This window comes from Ascaphus truei, chromosome 21 (genome assembly GCF_040206685.1).
Source record: "Ascaphus truei isolate aAscTru1 chromosome 21, aAscTru1.hap1, whole genome shotgun sequence".
NCBI lineage: Eukaryota > Metazoa > Chordata > Amphibia > Anura > Ascaphidae > Ascaphus > Ascaphus truei.
The window spans coordinates 31,094,353-31,120,304 of record NC_134503.1 but is presented as its reverse complement, the minus strand read 5'-3'; the positions used below and the strand labels follow the sequence as shown (position 1 = coordinate 31,120,304).

Sequence of the window (25,952 nt, the reverse complement as noted above, 5' to 3'; positions counted from 1 at the left end):
ATAAAACCATAATTGTCAATTTGTCTGACTTCACACTGAACAAAGAACACATAAAGGTACTTAACAAGGGATTGTCGTTTTCCCCTTCATCCAATATTGATACCTTTGATTGGGTAAAAGATACCAATCTCTTTACTAGGAAATTAAAATTACACAAATTCTTTCGTCTGCGTGAACAAAGGATAGCAATGGCTATGGGTGTTCCACCCCTCAACTTCTTAGACACAAACACTTGATAACCTTACATCTCTCGTAGAAGAGTCAAACAGGACCCCAGGTGAAGGGCCCTTTACAAATCTCAGACCAAAGTCTAAATTCTTACCCTTTTAGTGAACCGTTAGATGTATTCTGTGACCTTGTCACTAAGGACCTGGAGTCATTACCCAAGTTTAAGATACTGGATAATCTCACATATCCAGAGATAACAGCTCTCAAGGAATTGGAGTCAAATGACAACATAACAATAAAACCTAGTCATAATGAATACCTCGGACTATAAAACAGAAAACCTCAGGTTGCTGTCTGACAGTACTTGTTATGAAATACTGGACAAAGATCCAACAACCAGTGATTATATTCTGGAACTGTGCTCCATCCTGGACAAATGCCTACTATACAAGGTCATAAAGTCAACAAGAATACGATTTTATCCTCACAAGAAACCCCAGAATAGCAACATTTTACAGTGTACCCAAGATACATAAACAAAAAGTGCCACCACCTGGTCGCCCGATTGTCTCTGGGGTCGGAAATTTGACAGAACATGCCAGCAGTTACATTGATCAGGTGCTGAGGCCTTATGTGGCATCACTCCCATCCTACATCAAGGACACCAAGGATGTCCTTCAAAGATTGGAGGGTATTGTTATTAATGAGGACACTACACTGGTGAGCCTAGATGTGGAGGGATTATACACCAGTATCCTCCATCATAAAGGCCTAGAAGCCAATCTACACTTTCTCCAAACAAGGGGCCAACACTATACCACCCACAGTACGTTTGTGATAGAACTCCTAACATTTGTCCTGACAAGGAATTATTTCCCGTTCGACAATAAGATATATCATCAAACACAAGGGACGGCAATGGGCACGAAATGTGCCCCATCCTATACCAATCTCTATCTGGGATGGTGGGAAGCCAAGCACGTATTCACGGAAGAATTAGAACACTTCACGTCACATGTACTTCTATGGACACGCTTCATAGATGACGTGTTCATTCTCTGGCAAGGCTCATTACTAAAAGAGTTTGTCAACAATCTGAACTGTAATCAGTTGAATTTACATCTAACTCTGGAGCATGACAAACAATCAATATGGTTCCTGGACCTAAGAATCTCAAGAGGGCGCAATAACCTCATAGAGACCATAGTCTATAGGAAACCCACAGCCACCAATAACTTGCTAGAAGCCTCTAGCCACCAACCCAAAACATTGATACAAGGTATACCTGTAGGCCAATTCCTTAGGTTAAGGAGAAACTGCAGCACCATCATAGAGTTTGAAACTCAGGCCAAAGCCATGAGCCAAAGATTTAAAGAGAGAGGCTATAGCAACAAGAGTATCAAAACAGTCTACAAAAGAGAAAAATACTCTGAGCGAAGAAACCTACTTACCAACAAAACCTTTACATACAATCAAAAGGTGATAAGGTTCATTGGCACTTATAATAAGCAATGGCATTTGGCCAAGAATATTTTCAAAAAACACTGGCACATTCTGCAAGCCGATTAGGCCATCAAAGATGTCATCCCTGCCTACCCGTCTATGGTAAGCAGGCGAGCACGCAATCTAAAAGATATCTTAGTCCACAGCCACTTTACCGAGTCACTACTACGCACATGGCTACCACCAAAACCCCAGGGTAGTTTCTCCTGCCAACACTGCAAAGCATGCAAAAATGTCACTACAACAAAAACCTTCCATAACTGGGACAATACTAAAAAGTATCAAATAAGGAAGTTCATAAACTGCCAAAGCTTTGGAGTAATCTATCAAGGGGTGTGCAGATGTGGCAAAATCTATATCGGCAAAACTAAAAGACAATTTAAACAACGTGTACTTGAACACCTAGGCACAATCAGAAACAAAACAGACACCCCGGTATCAAGGCATGTCAACAACTGCCATAATGGTGACACAAATTTTATGTCCTTCAGAGGCATAGATCAATTCTCATTGGGCCAAAGGAAAGGGGATATTGACGTGATCCTCTTACAAAAAGAGTCACGTTGGATCTATACCCTGCAAGCACTTTCACCAAAAGGGATAAATGAAGGTTTCATGTTTAGTCCTTTCTTATAATTATAACCATCCTATAATTGTCATCATGATATGGTTTGGCATTTACTAGTGTCTCACCTCCTACAGTACACTTGCCAGTAAATATAAATTGCAATTCAAGTTTAGGCTAACAACATCACAATAATGACACACAAACCTGACACAATATTGTTGTTATTCATTTATTCATTTGAAATTCAGTGGTAACAGTTGAGATCCACCAGCAACAATGTGCATGGTTAACATTGTAACCACAGTACTTATTAGATACAACCAAGCACCTATTGTCAAAGCACACAGACAGGCTTTAGAGCCAGGGTGGGCAACCCTGTCGCCATTCGCCACTTGTGGCGAATTGGCAGTCAAACTGTGGCGAATTGAGTAACTTAGTTTTTTCCCAAGCGCGAGTCCCCCCTCCTCTGGCAAGTGCGAGCACTCCCCCGGCATGCGCGAGCACTCCCCCGGCATGCGCGAGCACTCCCCCGGCATGCGCGAGCACTCCCCCGGCATGCGCGAGCACTCCCCCGGCATGCGCGAACACTCCCCCGGCATGCGCGAGCACGCCGCAGTTTGTGAATTAAGCAGGGGCCGAGCAGCAGTCAGAGGACACCTGTGGTGGAGCATGTAGTGAGCGCGCGCGCCTGAGCACTCCATGTACCCCCAACCCGGCTGTGTTCCTTGTCTGCACGGATATGCTTGATCCTCCACTGTGGCGCCACGCTCCTCTGATTCCTGACTCCTCTCTGGCTGTCATCCTCCTGCTTCACTAATAGCTGGTTGCCCAGCTTCAAGTTAACATCAAAGGTGTGCATTTTAAACTGTTCTGTAACAGTGCACTGATTTGTATTTTTGCATTTAGGTGTATTAATTCTCTTTCTAATTAATGAACATATAACCTGCTTGACTCACCGTGTGTGTGTGTGTGTGACTGGCTGTGTGTGTGTGTGTGACTGGCTGGGTGTGTGTGTGTGACTGACTGGGTGTGTGTGTGTGTGACTGGCTGGGTGTGTGTAACTGGCTGGGTGTGTGTGTGTGTGACTGGCTGTGTGTGTGTGACTGGCTGTGTGTGTGTGACTGGCTGTGTGTGTGTCACTGGCTGTGTGTGTGTCACTGGCTGTGTGTGTGTCACTGGCTGTGTGTGTGTGTGTGACTGGCTGTGTGTGTGTGTGACTGGCTGTGTGTGTGTGTGTGTGTGACTGGCTGTGTGTGACTGGCTGTGTGTGTGTGACTGGCTGGGTAGGTGTGTGTGTGTGTGACTGGCTGGGTGGGTGTGTGACTGGCTGGGTGTGTGTGACTGGGTGTGTGTGTGTGACTGGCTGGGTGTCGCTGCATGCGGGCAGCTGGCAATGGCTGCTTGTATCTTTGTTTTGTACCCAGTCACGTCCTGGCTGTGCCCCAGATCATGGATTTTGGAGGGAATGAGATGAGGGGTGGTGAAATGAGATGATGGGGGCGGGGCGGGGTGGGACTGAGAATATATAAATAACATACCACCCCACCGACTGTGTGTGTGGCTGTGTGTGTTTTCATCATTTGCGTCTGACACAGTTGTAACGGAGTAGTCAAAGTGTTCATGTTTTCAATAAACTTGTTCAAACAATGTGTGTTTTACATTTTCGCATGTGCAACATAATACCTCAATTCTTACATGGTGTGGCTATTTTCACTTCTAATTCGCCACACCTGTGGCTAAATTGAAAAATAGGTTGCCCACCCCTGCTTTAGAGCATTACAAACTCCTGCACTGACAACCACTAGGGGCACATTTGCAGGCTGAAGGGTTACTCTAGGTCATAACCACCAGCGCTATAAATACTCACAAGCTCTCATGGGATCTCCCCTCCACACTGGCCATGATTAAGCACTACTAGCGAAACGTGCACGTCGGCAGAACTCCTCAGTTAGGTGCAGGCACTGAGCCCTCTGATACAGACGCTGCTATCTATGCTTAATGACAGAGCAGGCAGCGCTGAGACTCAGCTTCTGCACAGTTTACACTCCTGTATTACCCGGTGGTCTAAGGGAGCCTCCTTTTCTAGGGATTATATATATATATATATATATATCTATACTGACAGGCTATACAGCAGCTGTAGAGTATACTACCCTGTGCTGTTGCTCACTACCATTCACTGTTACAGCAGAGTAGCTCTAACCAGGTTACTGTTCATGTTCTACACTTGCTGAGCTGAATTGTTTTTACACCTATACACCAATCACTCTGCACAGTAACTCCCATACAGGGACTTCCAGGTATAGCAATCAGTATACACATGGTGCTCTATATCAGAGATTATGTTTATTTCAATCTACTGATTAAGTCAGTTCACAATCTTATATGGATAAATAGCACACCCTTTAGGTCTGGGGCAGATTATATAGCAACTGCCACCATTTGTCTATACAGTGCTCTATTTAATCTATCACCTACTGCAGTTAGCAACAGGTTTTAGAAGTGCAGCACACTTTATTATAACTACACTGTGCAATATCAGCTAGAGCTACAGGTCTTAACAACATGACCTAGAGCTATAGCTGTTGTGTATCCTTGGGGCAGTAATTCACACTGTTCATTTAACCCTAAGGTAACATAGGTGCATTATCTTATCAAGATTTAAATGACACTCTATTGCTAACTACAGGCTGTGCAATCAACCCCACCATTAGCAGTGTCATTTCAATACTATTGCACCAATGCACTACAAGTATATAATTGGCATTCCATATAAGAATAGTATTTATAATCCCTCAATCTAGCTTTCCCCCAGGCTTCCCTAATAAAGGTGGCTGGGGGCTAGTGTACTCAAGCAACACTTCACTAACGACTACCTACCTGAGGACTATCATATCCCTTAGGTAATTAAGCGTAGTGATACAGAGGTTAATCCTATTTTAATCTCCATTGTTTTACTATGTTTCTAATAAAGTTTAGTTTTAAATTTACACCATCTCAACACTGTGTATGAGTGCTCTACTGGGGTTCTTTCCTCCATTGTTTATCATGTTTATAGCTTCAGAACATTTTGGTGTTTTTAGTCAATAAAAATATCACTTGTGAGAACATTCACGTCTCCTACAAGTCTGCAACGCTGCCTTTCCCCGTTATCTCTCAGCATACAGTGCTTTCACTGCAGATTGTGTTTACAATCCTTACCCAGTTGGGATAACACTGTTCACTGTATATATAAAAACATGTATAAAGAGAAGGAACAATGAGGTTAGAATTACACATGTCCGAAGAAAATAGAAATATATAATTTTTACACACAAAGCAAATAATGTTAAAAACAAAAAAACAAAACCGAAAGCTGTGAAAGTAGAGCAGCGCAATCCCATATAAAAATAAAGATCAGGGGGAGGGGGACGACGACTCTGGCTGCGTCCATAGAGGGGGGGGAGCAGTGCTGAACAGCGCTGACGCTGAGGCTCACCTGCTGAAGTCTTTGCAATTTCATGCACATGCAGGCGAGCCAGCGGGCGCGAACGGGAGGCGGGGGGAGGCGGGGCAGTGATGTCGCTGGGCCAATAGCCCGCGACGCACTGACATCAACGTCACGGCGCCGTGACGTTGACGCTGCTTCGCGCTGATTGGATGTTTTCAGCCGATAGCGCGCTGAAAAACAGCTTGGCTGTCGGCTGAAAAATCAAACTCAGCACGCCTGCGGACGCTCGCGTGAGCCCCCTCTAAAGACATCCTCAATGAGGATGCCGGGGCTCAGCGCGGAGCGTCCGCACGGCTCAACGCTACTTGTCATTCTATGGACGCAGCCTCTGGCTGTACATGTGCTTGCCGATCTCACACACAAGAGGAAATCAAACCCTTCCCAAGTCTCACTGTATATAATACTTTAAAAATACTTACAGGTGTCAGATTTCAGTAAAAAGGTATTAATTACCTGGATTAGATCCCCTTAATGTTCACTTTGGTCCTATTAGTGCCACCCTTTTTCTAAAGTCCTGTGAGGATGCTCGACTTCAGTTCTTAAAAAAGCTTAATAATAATAATTTTTTCTTGTAAAGCGCTGCTAGTCTTTACGTAGCGCTTCACAGACATTTTGCAGGCACAGGTCCCTGCCCCTTGGAGCTTACAATCTATGTATTTAGTGCCTGAGGCACAGAGAGATATACTGTAAAGGGCCTTGCCCAAGGTCACAAGGAGCAGAGACCAGGAATTGCACCAGGTTCCCCTGCTTCACACTCAGTGGCAGTATGTGTCTTTACTCACTGAGCCGCTCCTTCTTCCTTAGGCCAGGTCCCCGCTGGCTACTGCAGCGCCTGCTGTGGCGGACGCTGCAGGGACGCGATCCGTCCCACAATGGGGCCGGGCCCGCTGCGAGGAGGGGCTGCCACGCTGCCCTGACAGAAACGCCTGCTCAAGAAAATTGAGAGCAGGAGTCGTGATGGAGTGCTTTGCCACGCCCCCGGCAGTTCAGCCAATGAGGACGAACCTGCCGGGTGATGTCACGGCCGCGCCCCCGTCACGCCCCCCGTCTTTCCCCCTGCAGTTCTCTGCAGACCGGGGGACTCTGCTGCACGCACCGCCAGCGGGGCCGCAGCCTTACAATGTTTTCCCTTCTGGTCCGCTGAATTCCTGCTTATCGGCTAATTGTGTTTGACTTAACGATGGCACCATAATTACTTTTCAAAGATCAAATTAAAAACCTATTTACCTATAGATCCGAGGATTAACAAGCAGTCTACTTGGCACTCGGCAAAATGGATAAGATTAAGATTGTAAGAACCCTCCAAAGTATTAGATTATGTATTCATGTGTATTTTATTTTTTAAAGGTGGCAATCTCGTCCATTTACCCTACTAAACCCACCACTTCCATTTCTCTGCTGCGGTCTGAACAGGGACGGCCACTGTAATGGGGGAAGCTTGTTGCACGTAACTTAATTGGAAAGCAATTCTCTGTTTCTAAACTTTATTTATTTTTTTACTTTTTTTCGTTCCTTTTGTAGCAAATAGCCGAGCTGAAAAAGGAAAACTTCAACCTGAAACTCCGCATATATTTCCTGGAGGAGCAAGTGCAGCAGAAATGTGACGGAGGCAGCGAGGACCTGTACCGAATGGTAGCTCGCGCTTTCAACTCTTCTCTTGACCATCTTCACTCCAGTGTTGCCCACTGCAGTTGAACAAGGCGGAGTGGTGGGGAAACACTTTGGGTGCATGGTAACCGTGTCACTGTGCATTCTTGTGATGTCAGTGGCGATCTGATGTCAGAGGAACTTCCTTCCTGCCATGTACCTTGGCTGTGAGAATGACAAGATAGGTTGTGGACCATGAAGGCTGGTTACCCTCCTCTCCACAATTATCAATGTTAGACCCTGTCTGCCATATCGATAGCAGCAGGCTAACTCCTCAATGGAAATCCCTGTTAAAAAGGAATATACCCATTAACTGGTTTCGACAATACTCTTGATTCATGGATCTTTTTCCTCAATACATCTAATGTAGGCTTCGACAAGACCATTAATAAACTTGTCTTCCATATAGCCTCAGCCATAAAATGGGAAATGGCTAAAATGTGGGTCAGACATACTTACTATGATGTTCCATTAAAAACAAACAGAGGGGAGAAATAATGTTAATGGAAAAATTAGCGAGCAAAGAAGGGTTGGTCGCCATGCTAGTACTTTCTTCCATATAGTAACAGAGGAGGGAATAGTGGGTTTGATGTCTTTTATAGGACCAAGAAGTAGCTATGTTACAAGCTTTCAAACCTCTTGCGGTCCTTCATCGGGTCTTACCCAAGGTTCGAAAGCTTATAAAATATCAACTACTTGTTGGTCCAACAAAAGGCATACCACCGACCCCCTCTCCCTCCTTTGTTACTACATCGAGCCTGGTAAGACTCCTATCAAAAATTCCTTGTAAGTCTTTGTTAGAATATGCTGGGGTCTATTCATCCATGAAATGGGGAATTGGTCCCTAAGATGAAATTTGTTTTGTTTTTATTATCAGTTCATGAGTAACAACCAGTTGGCATCAAACTGGTTTGGATATAGTATGCTTAAGTTTTCTCCCTTCATAAACCCCTCACTCGTCTTTTATGTACTTCTAACCAAACCCTGCTCCCCCCTAATATATACATATAAATTTGAATTGAGAAAATCCTTTTTGACTTCTATATAAATGTAACTTAAAAAAAACTTCTGAACAAAGACCATGGAAAAGTAAAACCCTTCAGTCCCCATTCTCCAGCTAATGGGTAATAACTGAGCCAAATCACGGCAACTCATTTATAAATTGTAGGTGCGCGATGACTTTACTAAACTTTTAAAAGGAAAGGCTCAGACTTACTAAGCAATGCTGTGCCATGAGAGAGCGTCCGGCGCTGGAGGACACCATGTGACCCATTTCCGTGCATAGGCTATAAGGCACAGCTCCAGTCCTTAAGCATCCCCCCCCCCCCCAACAGGTCAGGATTTCAGGATATCCCAGCTCCAGCACAGGTGGCTCAATCAGTGGCTCAGTCTGAGCCACCTGTGCTGAAGCAGGGACTGATTGAGCCACCTGTACTGAAGCTGTGATATCCTGAAAACGTGACCTGTTGGGGGAGCTTGAGGGCTGGAGCTGTGCACCCCTGGTATAAGGTGTATTCATGCACTGGGAGGTGTCTTGTGGCACAGCGTTGCTAGTAAATGTATGGGACATGGTCTCAGTGTTCGTGGTAAGATTGGGAAACTCCTGACTGCTCCCTGCCCCTTTGGTAAGAGTAGGGCAGCTGAGGACAACGTTTAATTTTTTTTGCAAAAATAATGTATATTTTAGGCGTTATGTATTGTATGTCTTTATTTATATAGCGCCATTAATGTACATAGCGCTTCACAGTAGTAATACACGTGGTAATCAAATAAATAACAGAGCATGGGAATAAGTGCTTTAGACATAAAAGTAACATTAAGGAAGAGTAGTCCCTGCCCCAAGGAGCTTACAGTCTAATTGGTAGGTAGGGAGAACGTACAGAGACAGTAGGAGGGAGTTCTGGTAAGTGCGTCTGCAGGGGGCCAAGCTTTATGTATCGTGTTCAGAATATCCACAGTGCTATTCATATGCTTCTTTAAGCAAGTGTCTTAAGGTGGGTCTTAAAGGTGGATAGAGAGGGTGCAAGTGGGGTACTGAGGGGAAGGGCATTCCAGAGGTGTGGGGCAGTCAGTGAAAAGGGTTTAAGGCGGGAGAGGGCGTTTAGATACAAAGGCGGTATATATACAGTTTGGGCTGATTTCCACCGAAAAACTGGTAGGCGTCTATGGGGATTTTTGGCTGCAAATGGTCTGAACGGTCGCTTTGGTACATCCCAGATTCGGCTCAGGTGGCTCAGTCGTTGACCTGGTATAAGGCCCTTTGCTGCAGAGGTACGGCAACTTTGAATTTGGGATTCTTGTGTTTTACAGAACATCGAGTTAAAAGTTGAAGTAGAAAGCTTAAAGCACGATCTGCAAGAGAAACAAAATCTGCTGGTCAAAGCTTCGTAAGTATATCTACTATATATTTCTGAAAGCATTGTATGTATGTATGTTTCCCTGGTGTGTTCCCTGTCCCTAGCGGCAATGTCATTGGTCCCTTGGCCCGCCCGCCCCCGCACACCTCTCATTGGCCTCACACCACTGTTTCAGGCCCCCTTGGCCCGCACCCGCACACCTCTCATTGGCCTCACACACTCACACCACCCCCTTACACCACCCCCTTGGCCCGCCCCCCACACCTCTCATTGGCCTCACACACTCACACCACTGTTTCAAGGCCCCCTTGGCCCGCCCCCGCACACCTCACCACTGCCTCACTCTCCCAGCCCTCACTGAGCTTTGGGAATGCACCTAAACTCTCACTGCTCTGGGAGACGACGCTTCACAGCTCTCATCTCTCTACGCACTAAACCCTCTCACCTCTCAACGCACTAAACCCTCACCGGCTGCTACCACCAAAAGGAATCAGGTACAGACTCTATATATATATATATATATATATACAGTGTTCGACAAATCACCCAAAAATCTACTCGCCCAACCAAAAAATCTACTCGCCACCTAGTCCCGCCCCCAACTCCGCCCCTATTCCCGCCCCCAACTCCGCCCATAGTCCCGCCCCCAACCCCGCTTTAAAATTTAATAAATTCCTAGTCAGAACAACACAGGGAGAGGGGAGGGTGACACAGGGAGAGGGGAGGGTGACACAGGGAGAGGGGAGGGTGACACAGGGAGAGGGGAGGGTGACACAGGGAGAGGGGAGGGTGACACAGGGAGAGGGGAGGGTGACACAGGGAGAGGGGGAGGGTGACAGGGAGAGGGTGGGTGACACAGGGAGAGGGTGGGTGACACAGGGAGAGGGGGTGACACAGGGAGAGGGTGGGTGACACAGGGAGAGGGTGGGTGACACAGGGAGAGGGGGAGGGTGACACAGGGAGAGGGGGAGGGTGACACGGAGAGGTGGAGGGTGACACAGGGAGAGGGGGAGGGTGACACAGGGAGAGGGAGGGTGACACAGGGAGTGGGAGGGTGACACGGAGTGGGAGGGTGACACAGGGAGTGGGAGGGTGACACAGGGAGAGGGAGGGCGACACAGGGAGAGGGAGGGCGACACAGGGAGAGGGAGAGAGGGTGACACACTCGCACTCACTCAGACAAACTCACAATCACACAATCACAGTCTGTCACTCACACACACAAACACTCACCTGTATGCAGGGGGTCGCACATGGCAGCGGGGGCCTCCGCACGGCAAGAGGGCCTCTGCAAGGGGCCGCGCCCCCTCCAGAGTGGGACGCCGACGCCGCAGTATTCACTGATAGATGTAGAAGGGCGGTAGGGTATTTCCCCTGCTTAGAGCAGGGAGAGGCTCCGGTGAGGGGATTTCCCCTGCTTAGAGCAGGGAGAGGCTCCGGTAGGGTATTTCCCCTGCTTAGAGCAGGGAGAGGCTCCGGTGAGGGGATTTCCCCTGCTTAGAGCAGGGAGAGGCTCCGGTAGGGGATTTCCCCTGCTTAGAGCAGGGAGAGGCTCCGGTGAGGGTATTTCCCCTGCTTAGAGCAGGGAGAGGCTCCGGTAGGGGATTTCCCCTGCTTAGAGCAGGGAGAGGCTCCGGTAGGGTATTTCCCCTGCTTAGAGCAGGGAGAGGCTCCGGTTAGGGGATTTCCCCTGCTTAGAGCAGGGAGAGGCTCCGTTAGGGGATTTCCCCTGCTTAGAGCAGGGAGAGGCTCGGGTTAGGGGATTTCCCCTGCTTAGAGCAGGGAGAGGCTCGGGTTAGGGGATTTCCCCTGCTAACAACTGAGCTGGCCATCAGGGGTTTCTTTAACAGCTGACAGATCGGCAGACTGTCCGTAGAGGCGGCACACCGACGCCGTGAGGGGGGGGGTCACGGAGGCCGGGAGAGATTGGTGTGAGGGGGGGGCGGGGGGGTGGCGGATGGCCCGAGGGGGGGGGGCGGATGGCCCGGTGCGAGGGGGGGGGGCGGGTGGCCCGGTGCGAGGGGGGGGGGATGGCCCGGTGCGAGGGGGGGGGCGGATGGCCCGGTGCGAGGGGGGGCGGGTGGCCCGGTGTGAGGGGGGGCCGGTGGCCCGATGCGAGGGGGGGGGCGGATGGCCCGATGGGAGGGGTGACAGATGGCCCTGCAGGGGCCTGAGGCAGACAGGCATGGAAGGGCTGGCTGCCGGAAGGGGGAGGAGTAGAAGCGCTGAGGAGGGAGGCCACTGCTCAGAGAGCCGGAATCGGGGTAATCTCCCCCAGCAACATGAACCCGCCTCCGGCTTTTTTTTTTTCTCTCCAGCGCGAGCGCGGGAAAAGCAGCAGCGCGAGCGCGGGAAATTTAAAAAACACACGTGTGCTGCTTGGGCCAATATTTACTCGCCCGGGGGTTAAATCTACCCGCCCCGGGCGAGTAAATGTATATAATTGTCGAACACTGTATATATATATATATTGTGTAAGCACCTGAAAACCGCAGGACACAACACAACTCGCCTTCACACTCATGAGACACACTCCTTCACCGGACAAACAAAGCCCTCCTGTAGCACGCCAAACACTCACAAAACACTCCCGTCGCCCACAACAATACCCCCCCCAACAACTAACACCTCCCGTAGGACAAAATAAAATCCCTCCGGAACCAACACAACTCTCCTTCAGCCTCATGCGACACACTGCTTCACCGGAAAAATAAAGCCTTCCTGTCGGCCCCAAAATTTTTTATATACCGTTTGCAAACACTCCGGTGGCACACAACCCCCCCACCCCCCAAAAAACACCCCCCACACCCCCCCCACAAACAACCCCCCCCACAATCCCCCCCCCCCACCAACACAAACCCCCCCCCCCCCCCCCGACTCACCTTCAGCCTCATGCGACACACTACTTCACCGAAAAAATAAAGCCTTCCTGTCGGCCCCAAATACATTTATATACCGTTTGCAAACACTCCGGTGGCACACAAACCCCCCCAACCCCCCCCCCCCCACAAACACCCCCCCACCAACACAAACCCCCCCCACCAACACAAACCCCCCCCCGACTCACCTTCAGCCTCATGCGACACACTGCTTTACCGCAAAAATAAAGCCCTCCTGTCGGCCCCAAATAAATAAATATACCGTTTGCACACTCAACTAACACTCCGGTGGCCCACAAACCCCCCCCCCCCCCAAAATAGGCCAAACAACACTCCACGTAGCCCACTCCCGTTACCACAACCCGCCTGCCATCTACAAAAAATAAACACGTGCACCGACAATAAAACAAACACCTCCCGTAGGACTAAACTAAATCCCTCCGGAACCAACACATCTCCTACAGCCTCATGCGACACACTGCTTCACCGGAAAAATAAAGCCTTCCTGTCGGCCCCAAATACATTTATATACCGTTTGCAAACACTCCAGTGGCACACAAACCCCCCCACACCCTCCCACAAACCCCCCCCCACAACCCCCCCCACCACAAAGCCCCCCCCCCGACTCAGCTTCAGCCTCATGCGACACACTGCTTCACCGGAAAAATAAAGCCTTCCTGTCGGCCCCAAATAAATTTATATACCGTGCAACACAACACTCAACAAACATTCCGGTGGCACACAAACCCCCCCACCCCCCCTCCACCACAACAACTCACCGCTTCCGTGCAATAACAACTATTCAAAACACATTTACTATTGAGACGTGTGTCATTTCTTCCACAAACACTCAACACAACCACACATAACACTCACAGACATCCACACAACACTCACACAACGCTCAGTCAGTCACACAACACTCACGTCACACACACAAAACAACACTCACTCACACACACACACAACACTCCTGTGCTGAGACACCACACACAACACAAAAGTTTACACTACCCTACCCCCACAACCAACACTCCCTTGCAAACACAACTTACCTTCAAGTTCCTGCCACACACACTACACGCAACATAATGCACATCTATGCACATCTATGCCACACCCTCCCCTTGCGCCTGAAACACCACACTACCCCCCCTACAACGCAAACACACACACACAATATACACACGAAAACACCCCCTCAACACTCAACACACCTCACACAGACAATCGCCTCTTCACTTACAAAAATAATTAAACACACAAACCACGTTTACCAGGATGGGAAGACACAATAATTAGGTCTCAATCTACTATATATTTCTGAAAGCATTGTATGTATGTATGTTTCACTGTGTTCCCTGTCCCTAGCGGCAATCTCATTGGTCCCTTGGCCCGCCTGCCCCCGCACACCTCTCATTGGCCTCACACACTCACACCACCCCCTTGGCCCGCCCCCTGTCCATTCTCCTCCCCCTCCTGTCCATTCTCCTCCCCCTCCTGTCCACTGTCACCCCCCTCCTGTCCACTGTCACCCCCCTCCTGTCCACTGTCACCCCCCTCCTGTCCACTGTCACCCCCCTCCTGTCCACTGTCACCCCCTCCTGTCCACTGTCACCCCCCTCCTGTCCACTGTCACCCCCCTCCTGTCCACTGTCACCCCCCTCCTGTCCACTGTCACCCCCCTCCTGTCCACTGTCACCCCCCTCCTGTCCACTGTCACCCCCCTCCTGTCCACTGTCACCCCCCTCCTGTCCACTGTCACCCCCCTCCTGTCCACTGTCACCCCCCTCCTGTCCACTGTCACCCCCCTCCTGTCCACTGTCACCCCCCTCCTGTCCACTGTCACCCCCCTCCTGTCCACTGTCACCCCCCTCCTGTCCACTGTCACCCCCCTCCTGTCCACTGTCACCCCCCTCCTGTCCACTGTCACCCCCCTCCTGTCCACTGTCACCCCCCTCCTGTCCACTGTCACCCCCCTCCTGTCCACTGTCACCCCCCTCCTGTCCACTGTCACCCCCCTCCTGTCCACTGTCACCCCCCTCCTGTCCACTGTCACCCCCCTCCTGTCCACTGTCACCCCCCTCCTGTCCACTGTCACCCCCCTCCTGTCCACTGTCACCCCCCTCCTGTCCACTGTCACCCCCCTCCTGTCCACTGTCACCCCCCTCCTGTCCACTGTCACCCCCCTCCTGTCCACTGTCACCCCCCTCCTGTCCACTGTCACCCCCCTCCTGTCCACTGTCACCCCCCTCCTGTCCACTGTCACCCCCCTCCTGTCCACTGTCACCCCCCTCCTGTCCACTCTCCTCCCCCTCCTGTCCACTGTCACCCCCCTCCTGTCCACTCTCCTCCCCCTCCTGTCCACTCTCCTCCCCCTCCTGTCCACTCTCCTCCCCCTCCTGTCCACTCTCCTCCCCCTCCTGTCCACTCTCCTCCCCCTCCTGTCCACTCTCCTCCCCCTCCTGTCCACTCTCCTCCCCCTCCTGTCCACTCTCCTCCCCCTCCTGTCCACTCTCCTCCCCCTCCTGTCCACTCTCCTCCCCCTCCTGTCCACTCTCCTCCCCCTCCTGTCCACTCTCCTCCCCCTCCTGTCCACTTCCCCCTCCCCTCCTGTCCACTGTCCCCCCCCTCCTGTCCACTGTCCCCCCCCCCCTCCTGTCCACTGTCCCCCCCCCTCCTGTCCACTGTCCCCCCCCCCCTCCTGTCCACTGTCCCCCACCCCCCCCATCTGTCCACTACCCCCCCTCCGGTCCACTACCCCCCTCCTGTCCACTGTCCCCCCCCTCCTGTCCACTGTCCCCCCCCCCCTCCTGTCCACTACCCCCCCTCCTGTCCACTACCCCCCCCTCCTGTCCACTCTCCTCCCCCTCCTGTCCACTCTCCTCCCCCTCCTGTCCACTTCCCCCTCCCCTCCTGTCCACTGTCCCCCCCCTCCTGTCCACTGTCCCCCCCCCCTCCTGTCCACTGTCCCCCCCCTCCTGTCCACTGTCCCCCCCCCCTCCTGTCCACTGTCCCCCCCCCCTCCTGTCCACTGTCCCCCCCCCCCCTCCTGTCCACTACCCCCCCTCCTGTCCACTACCCCTCCTCCTGTCCACTGTCCCTCCCCCCACCTTTTCCTAGCGGCAAATTTAACTCACGGGCAACGCCGGGTCTCTCAGCTAGTATCTATATATACTTGTATGGTTGGCGCTAGAACAATCTGTGTGTGTGTGTGTGTGTGTGTGTGTGTGTGTGTGTGTGTGTGTGTGTGTATACATGTATATGTGTATTCCATTATGAAGGCGCTATGAGCCATTCAAACATGTTTATTTGTTCTCTCACTTCTGTAGTGTTTTTGAGTGGGGAAGTTCTCGCTTCTGCTTCCCACCACAATAAAAGTGCATTCAAGTGTTTCTGTTCCCTAAAGAAGGAAACACTGTATTCCCGGCCTCATCTGCCAGACATCACTATAAGGTGGTCATTCTATATAGTGCCATGTGGCCGTTTCTGGCTGAGAATCGCCATTCACTTCAATGGCTGCATGGGACAATATAGAATAAGACCCCAAGGTGTGTGTGGTTTGAATAAAACTTATGCTTTATATTGCACATAACTGCACGTAGTGCTGTCTGGGTAAGCGAGTTAGGGGATCTTTAACTTGTTTGTGTTTTTAACTTTGCTTTGAATTCCTTTATGGCACCGCCCCATATACTACAGGATGGGATGGTATATATCCGAGTGGAGATTTTTCTGTGTTGCTGTTTTATTCTGTAGCAAACAAAAAGGCCCCAACCACATCCAATAAGACAAATGTCATTCATTTCTATGTTTTTATTGGTTGTATGGGTCATTTAGTTGAATCTTGGCTAAAAGCTGCCGCCACGTGATGGTGCTACCCTCTCAGCGGGTCCTACAGTACGAATGTTATACCGTGTATCTTCTATTTCTTCCAGTGTATCGAGAAAAGAGAAACGAAACAATAATTTAACCCACAGCATGGGATGCGTGACATGAATGTGGTGCCTTAGGGGTTAACATTTAGGAGCGCTGTGTGTGACCTAAAAACTGGTTAAAAACCAGGATGTTCCCTAACAAATATAGTGAAAGAAAATAAGTGCAAGAATAAAGTGTATATATACTTCCCAGGCTTAAATGCTACAGCAAAGGTTATCCGTGCCTTTCTTGTGGGGGAAGAGATCTCTCAGTGGATTACTGCTTTCTCATGTGTGCTTAGACCTGCTGATTACATATGTTTTGGCCAAACGATTGAACTTCATGACTCGTGCTTATGGGAAGGAAAAACATATAGACATTAATGAAATGATTTGGTCATATTGTGAGCATTGGGACATTTTTGTTTGCCGTTGTATATTTGTATTCACTTTCCCAATTTACATGATCAAATATATACAAAACATTTTGTAACTTTATTTCATAAAGCGCTTTTCTGCCAACGGGACTCAAAGTGCTTCACAATTACACTCTAGTGTGTGTGGTACGCAGGAAGTTTACAGATGGGGTCTCCTCCCCACAGAGCTAACAATCTGTTTTTGGTGCCTGAGATAAATGAAACGTACCCAAGGAAACAATGAACTACTGGGATTTGAACCAGGCTCCCCTGCTTCAAACTCAGTGCTGTTATCAGAGTCGGCGGCGACGCCATTGTTATCAGAGTCTGCAGCTTTACTCACCAAGCCGCTCCTGTGGGTCTGGGTTTTGAACTTGCTAAGATTGTGTACGGCTTTTCTGTTTCATAGCAGAAATATGTGGTGATATAACCCTGAGATGTTTAGCCGCTGATGACTGACATTGGGGAAGTAGATAGGAAAAGGGATGTGGCCTCATTATGACAGAAATAAGTCTTTCCTAAATCCCAAATCTACTTCTGTTTGAAGCACTTTAGAGAATGAAGTTTGAGAACATTCTTGGAGCGGAGCCGAGATTACACCATATGCAGAATCTTTGTCCCATATTCCGTATGGTTACTGAATACATGTTAGTAATAACTGCCTATCATTAACTTTACATTAACAGCTTTTCACTGTATTGGATGTGGTGTTTGAATGACTACAAATTATACGGTGTACCTACTGTACATTTAGGGCCATTGTAACTAAGTGGTGGTGATCCATAGTGTATCTTACAGGCCATTCAATAATGAGCCATATGATGTCGTACAGCTTATAACTGCTTTGTAAATATGCACTTTAGTGCCATTGCACCAGGCATGGTTTTCCGAGAGGGATAAGTACCCCCGTAAAGCACACCTCTGTTCTCTCTTGTAGGAAAGCAGTGGAAAGCTTAGCTGGGGACAGTGGCTCTAAAATTCAGCGGCTGAAAGAAGACGGGCTTAAGCAATTACAGGAAACGGAAGATTTTTTGAACCAGAAAATTCATCTTTTAGAAAAGGCAAGTATCGGGGTACTGTAGCTTGATGAAAATGTGACGAGTGTTAGCGCAACAACAATTCATTTTAGTGGTTATCTTCACGATTACACCCTTTTTGCATTTTCATGGTTCAAATATATAGACATTTAGTTGTATAGTCTCCTTCACAATGTCGTACAATAGCACATGGTCCCTCTCTGTCATTTTCCTCTGCTCCCTGGTTTTTATTCCGAAGCAATGATCCAAAACTCAAATGATAATGGCTGCTGAAGCCCTCCGACTAAGGCAGGGGTTCGCAACTCCAGCCCTCAAGGGCCTCCAACAGGTCAGGTTTTCAGGATATCGCTACTTTAGAACATGTGGCTCAATAAGCCACTGATTAAGCCACCACCTGTGCTGAAGCAGGGATACCCTGAAAACCTGACTTGTTGGTGGCCCTTGACAACGGGATTTGGCCATGCCTGCACTAAGCGCTTCTCTGGTTAGGCCGCTTGAAGCCTGCAAGCAGACGGCTCTGTGCTTCCGGGTGTGGGGGAGCAAGTGAGAATAAGCAGAAAGGCTGTGGGGACAATGCTGCTTTTTAAAAGCACCACATGGAGCTCATTTTGAGAATGTCATTTTTTGGGGGATCTAGACCTTTTTTTAAATGAACCTTTTTATTTCCAAAGAAGCCCTGTTGGGGGCCTGACACGACATACGTCATTAACCAGCGACCGACATGGTCACATGACATTAAATCGGCATCATGTGCTACTGATGGATACAGAAAGAGTGATTGCAAGTCAGATACCGTTTGATAGGACAATGCCAAACCGCTCGGGATAGCAGTGTCTTTAGCTGTGCCTTTTTCTAAGTTCTGCCCCTGTGATCTGCCTGCAGTCTGTAAGAGCTGCACAGAGAGAGCTGCATTTCCCTGCACAGCTCCTACACGCGATCTCCCAGCACAGAAAGCTACACCTCCCTGCATAGCTCTTAGGCTGCGCTTATAGTGACGGTGACGTCACGCTGCGGCTGCTGGAAAAAGCAAATTGACTTGACTACCAGCGATCGCGACCAAGCCGTCGTGTGCGCTTCTAGTAGAAACGATGTCCTGCTTCCCGAGTTACAGGCACCGGTATGGGGTGCCTGTATCTCCGCAAAGTTTAAATGTCCCAGTCACGTGATGCAGGAGCTTTAAACAATGCAGGGAGATACCGACACCCCATACCGGGGCCTGTAACCCGGAAAGCAGGGTGTCCCCGGGGTGAAATTAATGCGGTTCAGCTCCGGAGAACCCCAACTTAAATATTGTGCTGTTAAAATCAAATATAAGCAGTTTCATTACCTTAGCGGCTAGCCGCTAAGGTAATGAAGGGGTAAACCAGAGTGCCTATTTCTTTGGGGGTAGAGGGAGGGGGTAGTTGCCCTAGGGTGGGTGGTTAGGCGCCCCAGGGTATGTGGTTAGACTTACCGGGAAGGTTGCGGAATGGGTTAACCCCTTCATTACCTTAGCAGTTACTACCACTAAGGTAATGAAGGGGTTAAGCCCTCCCGCTACCCATGAGAGACCTAACCACATACCCTGGGACAACTACCCCCTCTACCCCTGATAAACATTAAAACACAATACAACAACCAATACACCCATTGATTTGCCAGTGTTGTTTCCTATGCCCCTAATGGGAGCAAAAATAACCCCAATAGCATTGAATGGGCACCCTACTACCTTCTCACTCTTCCCTCCCCTCCCCCCCCAAACACATATAGTATAGTAATGGGCAAAATCCCTATTATCCAGATCTAGACAATAGCACATTTGCCCATTAAAAATGAAACATTACCCAGCCAACATATAGTAAATTAAAGTTGTACTTGCCCCTGCCTGGATGAATGTTGTCGTCCTCACCATCCTCCTCCCGTGGGCAGAAACATTAGAATAAAAAAAAAACGAACTACTGTAGTAATTAAGGCGTTAACCACGCCTACTACCCAACCGGGCGCCTAACCACCCTCCTTTGGGCAACTACCCCATCCCCCACACCTTCTACACCCATCAGCGCACACACAAATGGGCAAAAGCATTAGTAGCCAAAAATAGCTAATAGCACATTTGCTCATTTGTTTTCAAAGCAAAATACACAGTAAAATAACATTTACATAACAATAAAATTACACAGTAGCCAATAAACCCATTGATTATCACTGTGGTAAACCATGCCCACAATATGGGCATGGATTGCCACAATGGCAAATGGGCAACCTAAAAAAATTAAAAATAAACAACCGCCAAATAAAAAATATTACATTTGAAAAAAAACAAACCCCCCCCCCCCAAAAAAAATTGACAAAAAATGCATTGATTGTCAATGTGTTTATACCCTAAAAGGGGTATAGATAAACACATCGCCAGTCAACGGGCATCCTAAAAGAAAATGCAGAAATAAAATACAATCAATGTGTTTCTTACCTTTGCCGGTATGAACATTCATCCTCCTCAACCAACAGCGGCACCAACTCTTGCCCCACGACACAATGATCATCAGCAGCATGATGCGAAGAAGTCCATGATCCTCAGTTGCATTTCTTTCTGATCCAACCGGTCCAGGAGATGTTGATTCAACCGCTTCTTATGGTCAAATGAGACGTGACAGACCTTTTATATAAGGCCTGTGATGTCACATTTGGCTGACAAATGGTACATTCACCAATCGGGTTGGTGTATGTACCATGTGATACCTTTCGTTTTTTGGAGTGATGTGACGTCATCAAAAAGGGAGGGAAACCAGCCAATCGGGTAGCATGCCTCCCTTTTTGATGACGTTACATCACTTCAGAAAATGGAAGCCATCACATGGTACATAACGGTCAAATGTGACATCACAGGCCTTATATAAAGGTTTCGCACGTTTCATTTGACACCAAGAAGCTGTCGGATCAACATCTCCTGGACCTGTTGGAGAGGAAAAAAGAACTACTCACCAGGGCCTCCTTCAAGCAACTGAGGATCATGGACTTCTTCGCATCATGCTGCTGAGGTTCATTGCGTCGTGGGGCAAGAGTTGGTGCTGCTGTTGGATGCGGAGGATGAATGTTCATCCCCCCTCACACTGAGCCTTGAGAAAGCATTTCTAATCGCGAAACGCGCGCGTCGGCATCTGTCACGTGCACGCGCACAGTCAGGACTTCCGTGGCAGCCTTCTTAATTGCAGAGCAATCAGCTGCTAGACTGCACGCGTGTACTCCCTTCTATCCTGGGCAGGAGTCTGTGTGGTGACTCGGCAGCGTTAGGTGAGGTTGGGGCTGCTTTAACTCTTTGGATACACTGTTACATTAGTGGTATTAGCACTCCTGACGGTGGAAGCGCATTCATGAATATGTGCACAGGTATACACATGCCACACCGTCTACAGGAGTCTAGTAGCCATGGTATTTGTTAATTGTTGACAGCTAGTTATATAACATCCTGGAGTTTATCATCTGATTTTTAGGTGTTTTTTTTTTTTTTTGTGGGGTATGTGTGACTATCCATTTGTGGACTAATATATTATATGCTGAGTGCACTCCTTGATCAGTGTGATCATATTGCTTATTAGTAGGACTATGATTAGTCTCATATCTCCTATTTCCCCAGTTGTCCACCTTGGGACTTGTTTGACACTCTAGACAGGTCTCGTTATACTTATACACAACTATATTAGTGGCAGAAGCATTCCTAACGGTGGTAGCACATTCATGAATATGTGCATAGGTATACCAACAGCCACACCGTTTATCGGAACCTATTAGCCATAGTATTTGTGTTCTGTGTATTACAGCCAGCTCTTTATCCGTTTGGAGTTTATTAGCTGTTTTTTTAGGTGGTCACATGTGGGTACAGTATTGATCTTCCATCATTGAAGCAATATATTATATACCTAGTGAGCACACATTGATTGGTGTGCATTTATTTCGTGCCTATATATAGCAACGTTTTGACTAGTCTCACATTTCCACTACTATTACCTTGATACCTGTATTTTACCTAAACAGATGATTTTGCAGCCCCCCCCCCACCTTTGCTCATACCTAACTACCACTATTAGGGAATACTGCATATCAGTTCTCTGGACACGTTTGATCTAATTCACCTCAAACTGTCCCTCTATTACATTAACCCGGAGTGTCATATATACTCATCTTAGGGTTAACATATATGTGTGTCATTTGATGTATTTTAACACCCATTATTTTAATTAGTTTAGCATTAAATATTATTTTTAATATTATCATTATACTTCATAGGGGTCATTGAGTGCTTTAAGTGGGTTCTTTTCTCTATGTTGTTTACTCATCCCGGCAAAGGTAAAAAACACGATTGATTTTGTATTTTATTTAATTGTGTGTGTGTGTGTGTGTGTATATGTATATATATGCACTGTGTATATACAGGCATACCCCGCATTAACGTACACAATGGGTACCGGAGCATGTATGTAAAGCGAAAATGTACTTAAAGTGAAGAACTACCTTTTCCCACTTATCGATGCATGTATTGTACTGCAATCGTTATATACGTGCATAACTGATGTAAATAACGCATTTGTAACAGGCTCTATAGTCTCCCTGCTTGCGCACAGCTTCGGTACAGGTAGGGAGCCGGTATTGCTGTTCAGGACGTGATGACATGCGCATGCGCATGCGTGAGCTGCCGTTTGCCTATTGGGCGATATGTACTTACTCGCGAGTGTACTTAAAGTGAGTGTACTTTAAGCGGGGTATGCCTGTATGTATATATGTGTATATATATATATTATGTAGAGGTATCAGTACCGTGTTAGCCGAGCTTCAATAATCAAAAAATAAATAGATGATACCGTTCTGTGGCTAACGAAATGCTTTTATTTGTGTGAGCTTTCGAGATACACTGATCTCTTCTTCCGGCGATGTTAAAATGAATGAAGCAAGCAAAGGGTATACTTAAAAACAGTGTCTCTTGGAATGTTATCTGTGCTGGTCCTTCCCCCGGTGTGGATGAGATTTATGGCTAGAGGTGTTAAATGGTTCCTGAAAGATTTATATATATATGTGTGTGTGTGTGTGTGTGTGTGTTTGTGTATATATGTATTTATTTAGGTAGCCCATTGACTGGCAATGTGTGTATCTAAAAGTTTCTTGCCTGCACTGGTGCGAGTGTGGGATATACCGCGGCTGCTGCAGAACCTCTAAGGAAGCGAGAAACGGTCAATCGCTGCCTTGCAAAGTGACTTCAGGGGGCAGAGTGGTAATTAACAGCTCTGCTTCCAAGAGCCGCTGTCTTTCAGCTTCACAAGCTCCAATTTTCCACTCGTCCCCATGATCTGCAGTATAGAGAGTCCTTGTCCTGTGTGTATCTTATCCTTCTTTAGAAAATGTAAATAAAAGTTGAGCTTTATCCCCTGTACATTCTCTGTCTGCCCCTTGAGGCTCCATTTCATGTAGCAGTGCGACGGAAATGCTTCAATGTGAAGATGACTTTTTAGATGGTGTTTGGTCCTGTGAAAGGTATCACAACTTGTAACAACTAATACAGCAATATTATAGCTAATTCAGAGACATCTATTGCCAATAACGCTTGTACCCCTTTATAATTTTACATAGTGAGTTTATGTTCCAGGTACAGGAGTGTGCAATGTATAGATTTGATTAGTTACCTTTTTGTTTTTTGTTTTTTAATCCTGCAGGAAGTAAGAAATGCAAAGGCAGAGGTTGAACAAATCAGCAGTTTGCTGAATCAGGAGCAAATTCAAAGGATGGCAACAGAAGAGAAACTTTCAGCAATCGAACCTCAATATACCAAAGGCGTTGTCGAATTAGAAGATCGCGACCGGTAAGGTTCAAGAAATTCAATTAATTTGCATTTACAGTGCTTAAAGGTGCAACCCCCCAATATTTCTTAACCGGCAATATGGCATCTCCGCGATAGGCAGGGAGACTGCGATAGGCAGGGAGACTGCGATAGGCAGGGAGACTGCGATAGGCAGGGAGACTGCGATAGGCAGGGAGACTGCGATAGGCAGGGAGACTGCGATAGGCAGGGAGACTGCGATAGGCAGGGAGACTGCGATAGGCAGGGAGACTCGGGGAGAATCTCTCTCAGCACATCTCTTAAAACTAACATTCGGTGTAACCGGCCAGTCTATCACATAATGTTTTTAGCTCACAATTTATTGGAGTAGGATTGTGCCTTTTTTAAAATAGTTTAGTCCTACATAGGACCAGACTGAACGAATGAGGTGTAAAGATATTACATCTGTGGGATTGATGCCTTGGTTTAAATAAATAAATCTGATGAGTGTAAGTACTGTTTCACGGTTTGAAAATGTCCCCTTGTTCAAGTAAGGCTGGGCCATAGTGCAGGCACCCGCGACAGAGCGCATGGAGGTGCGTGTGTCTCTCTCCTGAGCAATCTGTGGACTCGGATCACTTGCACGATAGGGAGCCGTGGCCATGACATCACCAGGCTGGTCCCCCCTGATTGGCTCAAATGTGGCTGTGATGCGGCCATCGCCCGAAAAATCAATTTGTTTTTGTCGGTTCAAAATCCTGTCGCATAGAGCACAGCTTGGCCAGACTGGTGCACTTACATGCATTTGTTCGTGCCGCGTCGTCGCCTGCACTACAGTGACGGCCGCCTTTAGCCTAAATCGGCTGTATCCACGGCTCTCTGATACTCTCGGTCAGACACGTTTTATTTTTTGGTTCGGAGTGAATTGCGTTATTTTAGCGCTCGTGATATTAGCATTTTATTCTCGCTGTCTGCAATACTGCAATGCCGTCTAAAAACTCAGGGGGGCGTCCATGAACTGTTGTCTTGGAAGTCTAAGGCCTCGTTCAGGGTGCCAGAGACAGGAGTTGGAGGGAGGGCGGGAGGGAGGTCGGCAGTTTGCTGGGCGATGTGTGTTCATCCTCAGCAGACTGTTTCAGGAGGCGGGGAGGGGGCGGGGCTACAGGCGGCAGGTTAGGGATCCAAGCTGCAGTCATGAAATCATTCTCAAGAATGATTTCATTGGCTGCTGAGGTCCCTGTGACGCTGCTGCAGCTTCAAAAAACGATTTTTTCGTTTATTGAAACTGTAGCCAGTGTCAACTCCTGGCTTCGGAGACAGGGCAGCTGCTACCCTGACAACCAGTATTCAATTTGAATACTTTGTGTCCCACGGCAGCTCGCACGGCAGCACGTCCTCCCTCCGAAGCCTGCACCCTGAACGAGGCCTAATACCTTCCTGAAAACCGGGCCTGTTTGTGGCCCTCGAGGACTGTGGTGGTGCAGGCCTGACTGACTGTTCTGCACACCATCCCACTGTAAATGTTTTGACGTGCCGTTCTTTAATAAAGGAGATGTTGCGTTTTGTATATTTTATGAATAAAGAATTTTTTTTAATAACACTGTAAACCATACTGACTGACTGTAAATGTTTTTACTTTCTGTACATAAATGTTTTCACTAGCAGAAAACCATACACCTGTTGATGTTTTGAATTGCTGTGCACTTAAAATGTTTTACATTGTACAGTATTTGTAAATAAATGTTTTTGTACTTACTCCACCAATAAAAGAACATGTTGATTTGTCTTACATTGTTCCATTGGCTCCTTTGATACTGTAACAAAATACAGTGTTTCTAGAATGTACACTACTGTCCAGGCATACTGTAGGCATGCTGAGTACTGTACATCACAAGAGTATTAAAAATAATACAAGACACATACTGTACTGTACAGAATGTACTGGTACTGTATAGAAGACACATACTGTATGTACTGTAATACATGTAGAATAAATGCATACTTTTTATTTTTTCGGGTTTATTATACAGTATATATAAAAAAAAGTATTGTATGCAGTACGGTCTGAAAACATCAGCATACTGTTTCAGGTATTCTATCCTAATCAATAACAACGGCCACTAAACTGTAGACTCCGGTACGTGGTTTTTAAAATCCGATTCAGCAATGTGCAGGCATTGTTACACAA

The 25,952-nt window shown here is 47.7% G+C and overlaps 1 protein-coding gene across 3 annotated transcripts in view; it reads left to right on the top strand.

Moving 5' to 3' along the window:
* The window catches only part of CDK5RAP2 (CDK5 regulatory subunit associated protein 2), a 197,756-nt gene that overhangs the window by 19,784 nt on the left and 152,020 nt on the right, over positions 1–25,952 (top strand). For 2 of the 3 annotated variants that reach the window (XM_075579450.1, XM_075579452.1), the window contains exons 4-7: positions 7,251–7,361; positions 9,687–9,763; positions 17,880–18,003; positions 23,661–23,806. In XM_075579450.1, the coding sequence (XP_075435565.1) occupies positions 7,251–7,361; positions 9,687–9,763; positions 17,880–18,003; positions 23,661–23,806 (458 nt within the window). The remainder of the gene's footprint in view (positions 1–7,250; positions 7,362–9,686; positions 9,764–17,879; positions 18,004–23,660; positions 23,807–25,952) is intronic. The other variant, XM_075579451.1, reaches the window with a different exon arrangement.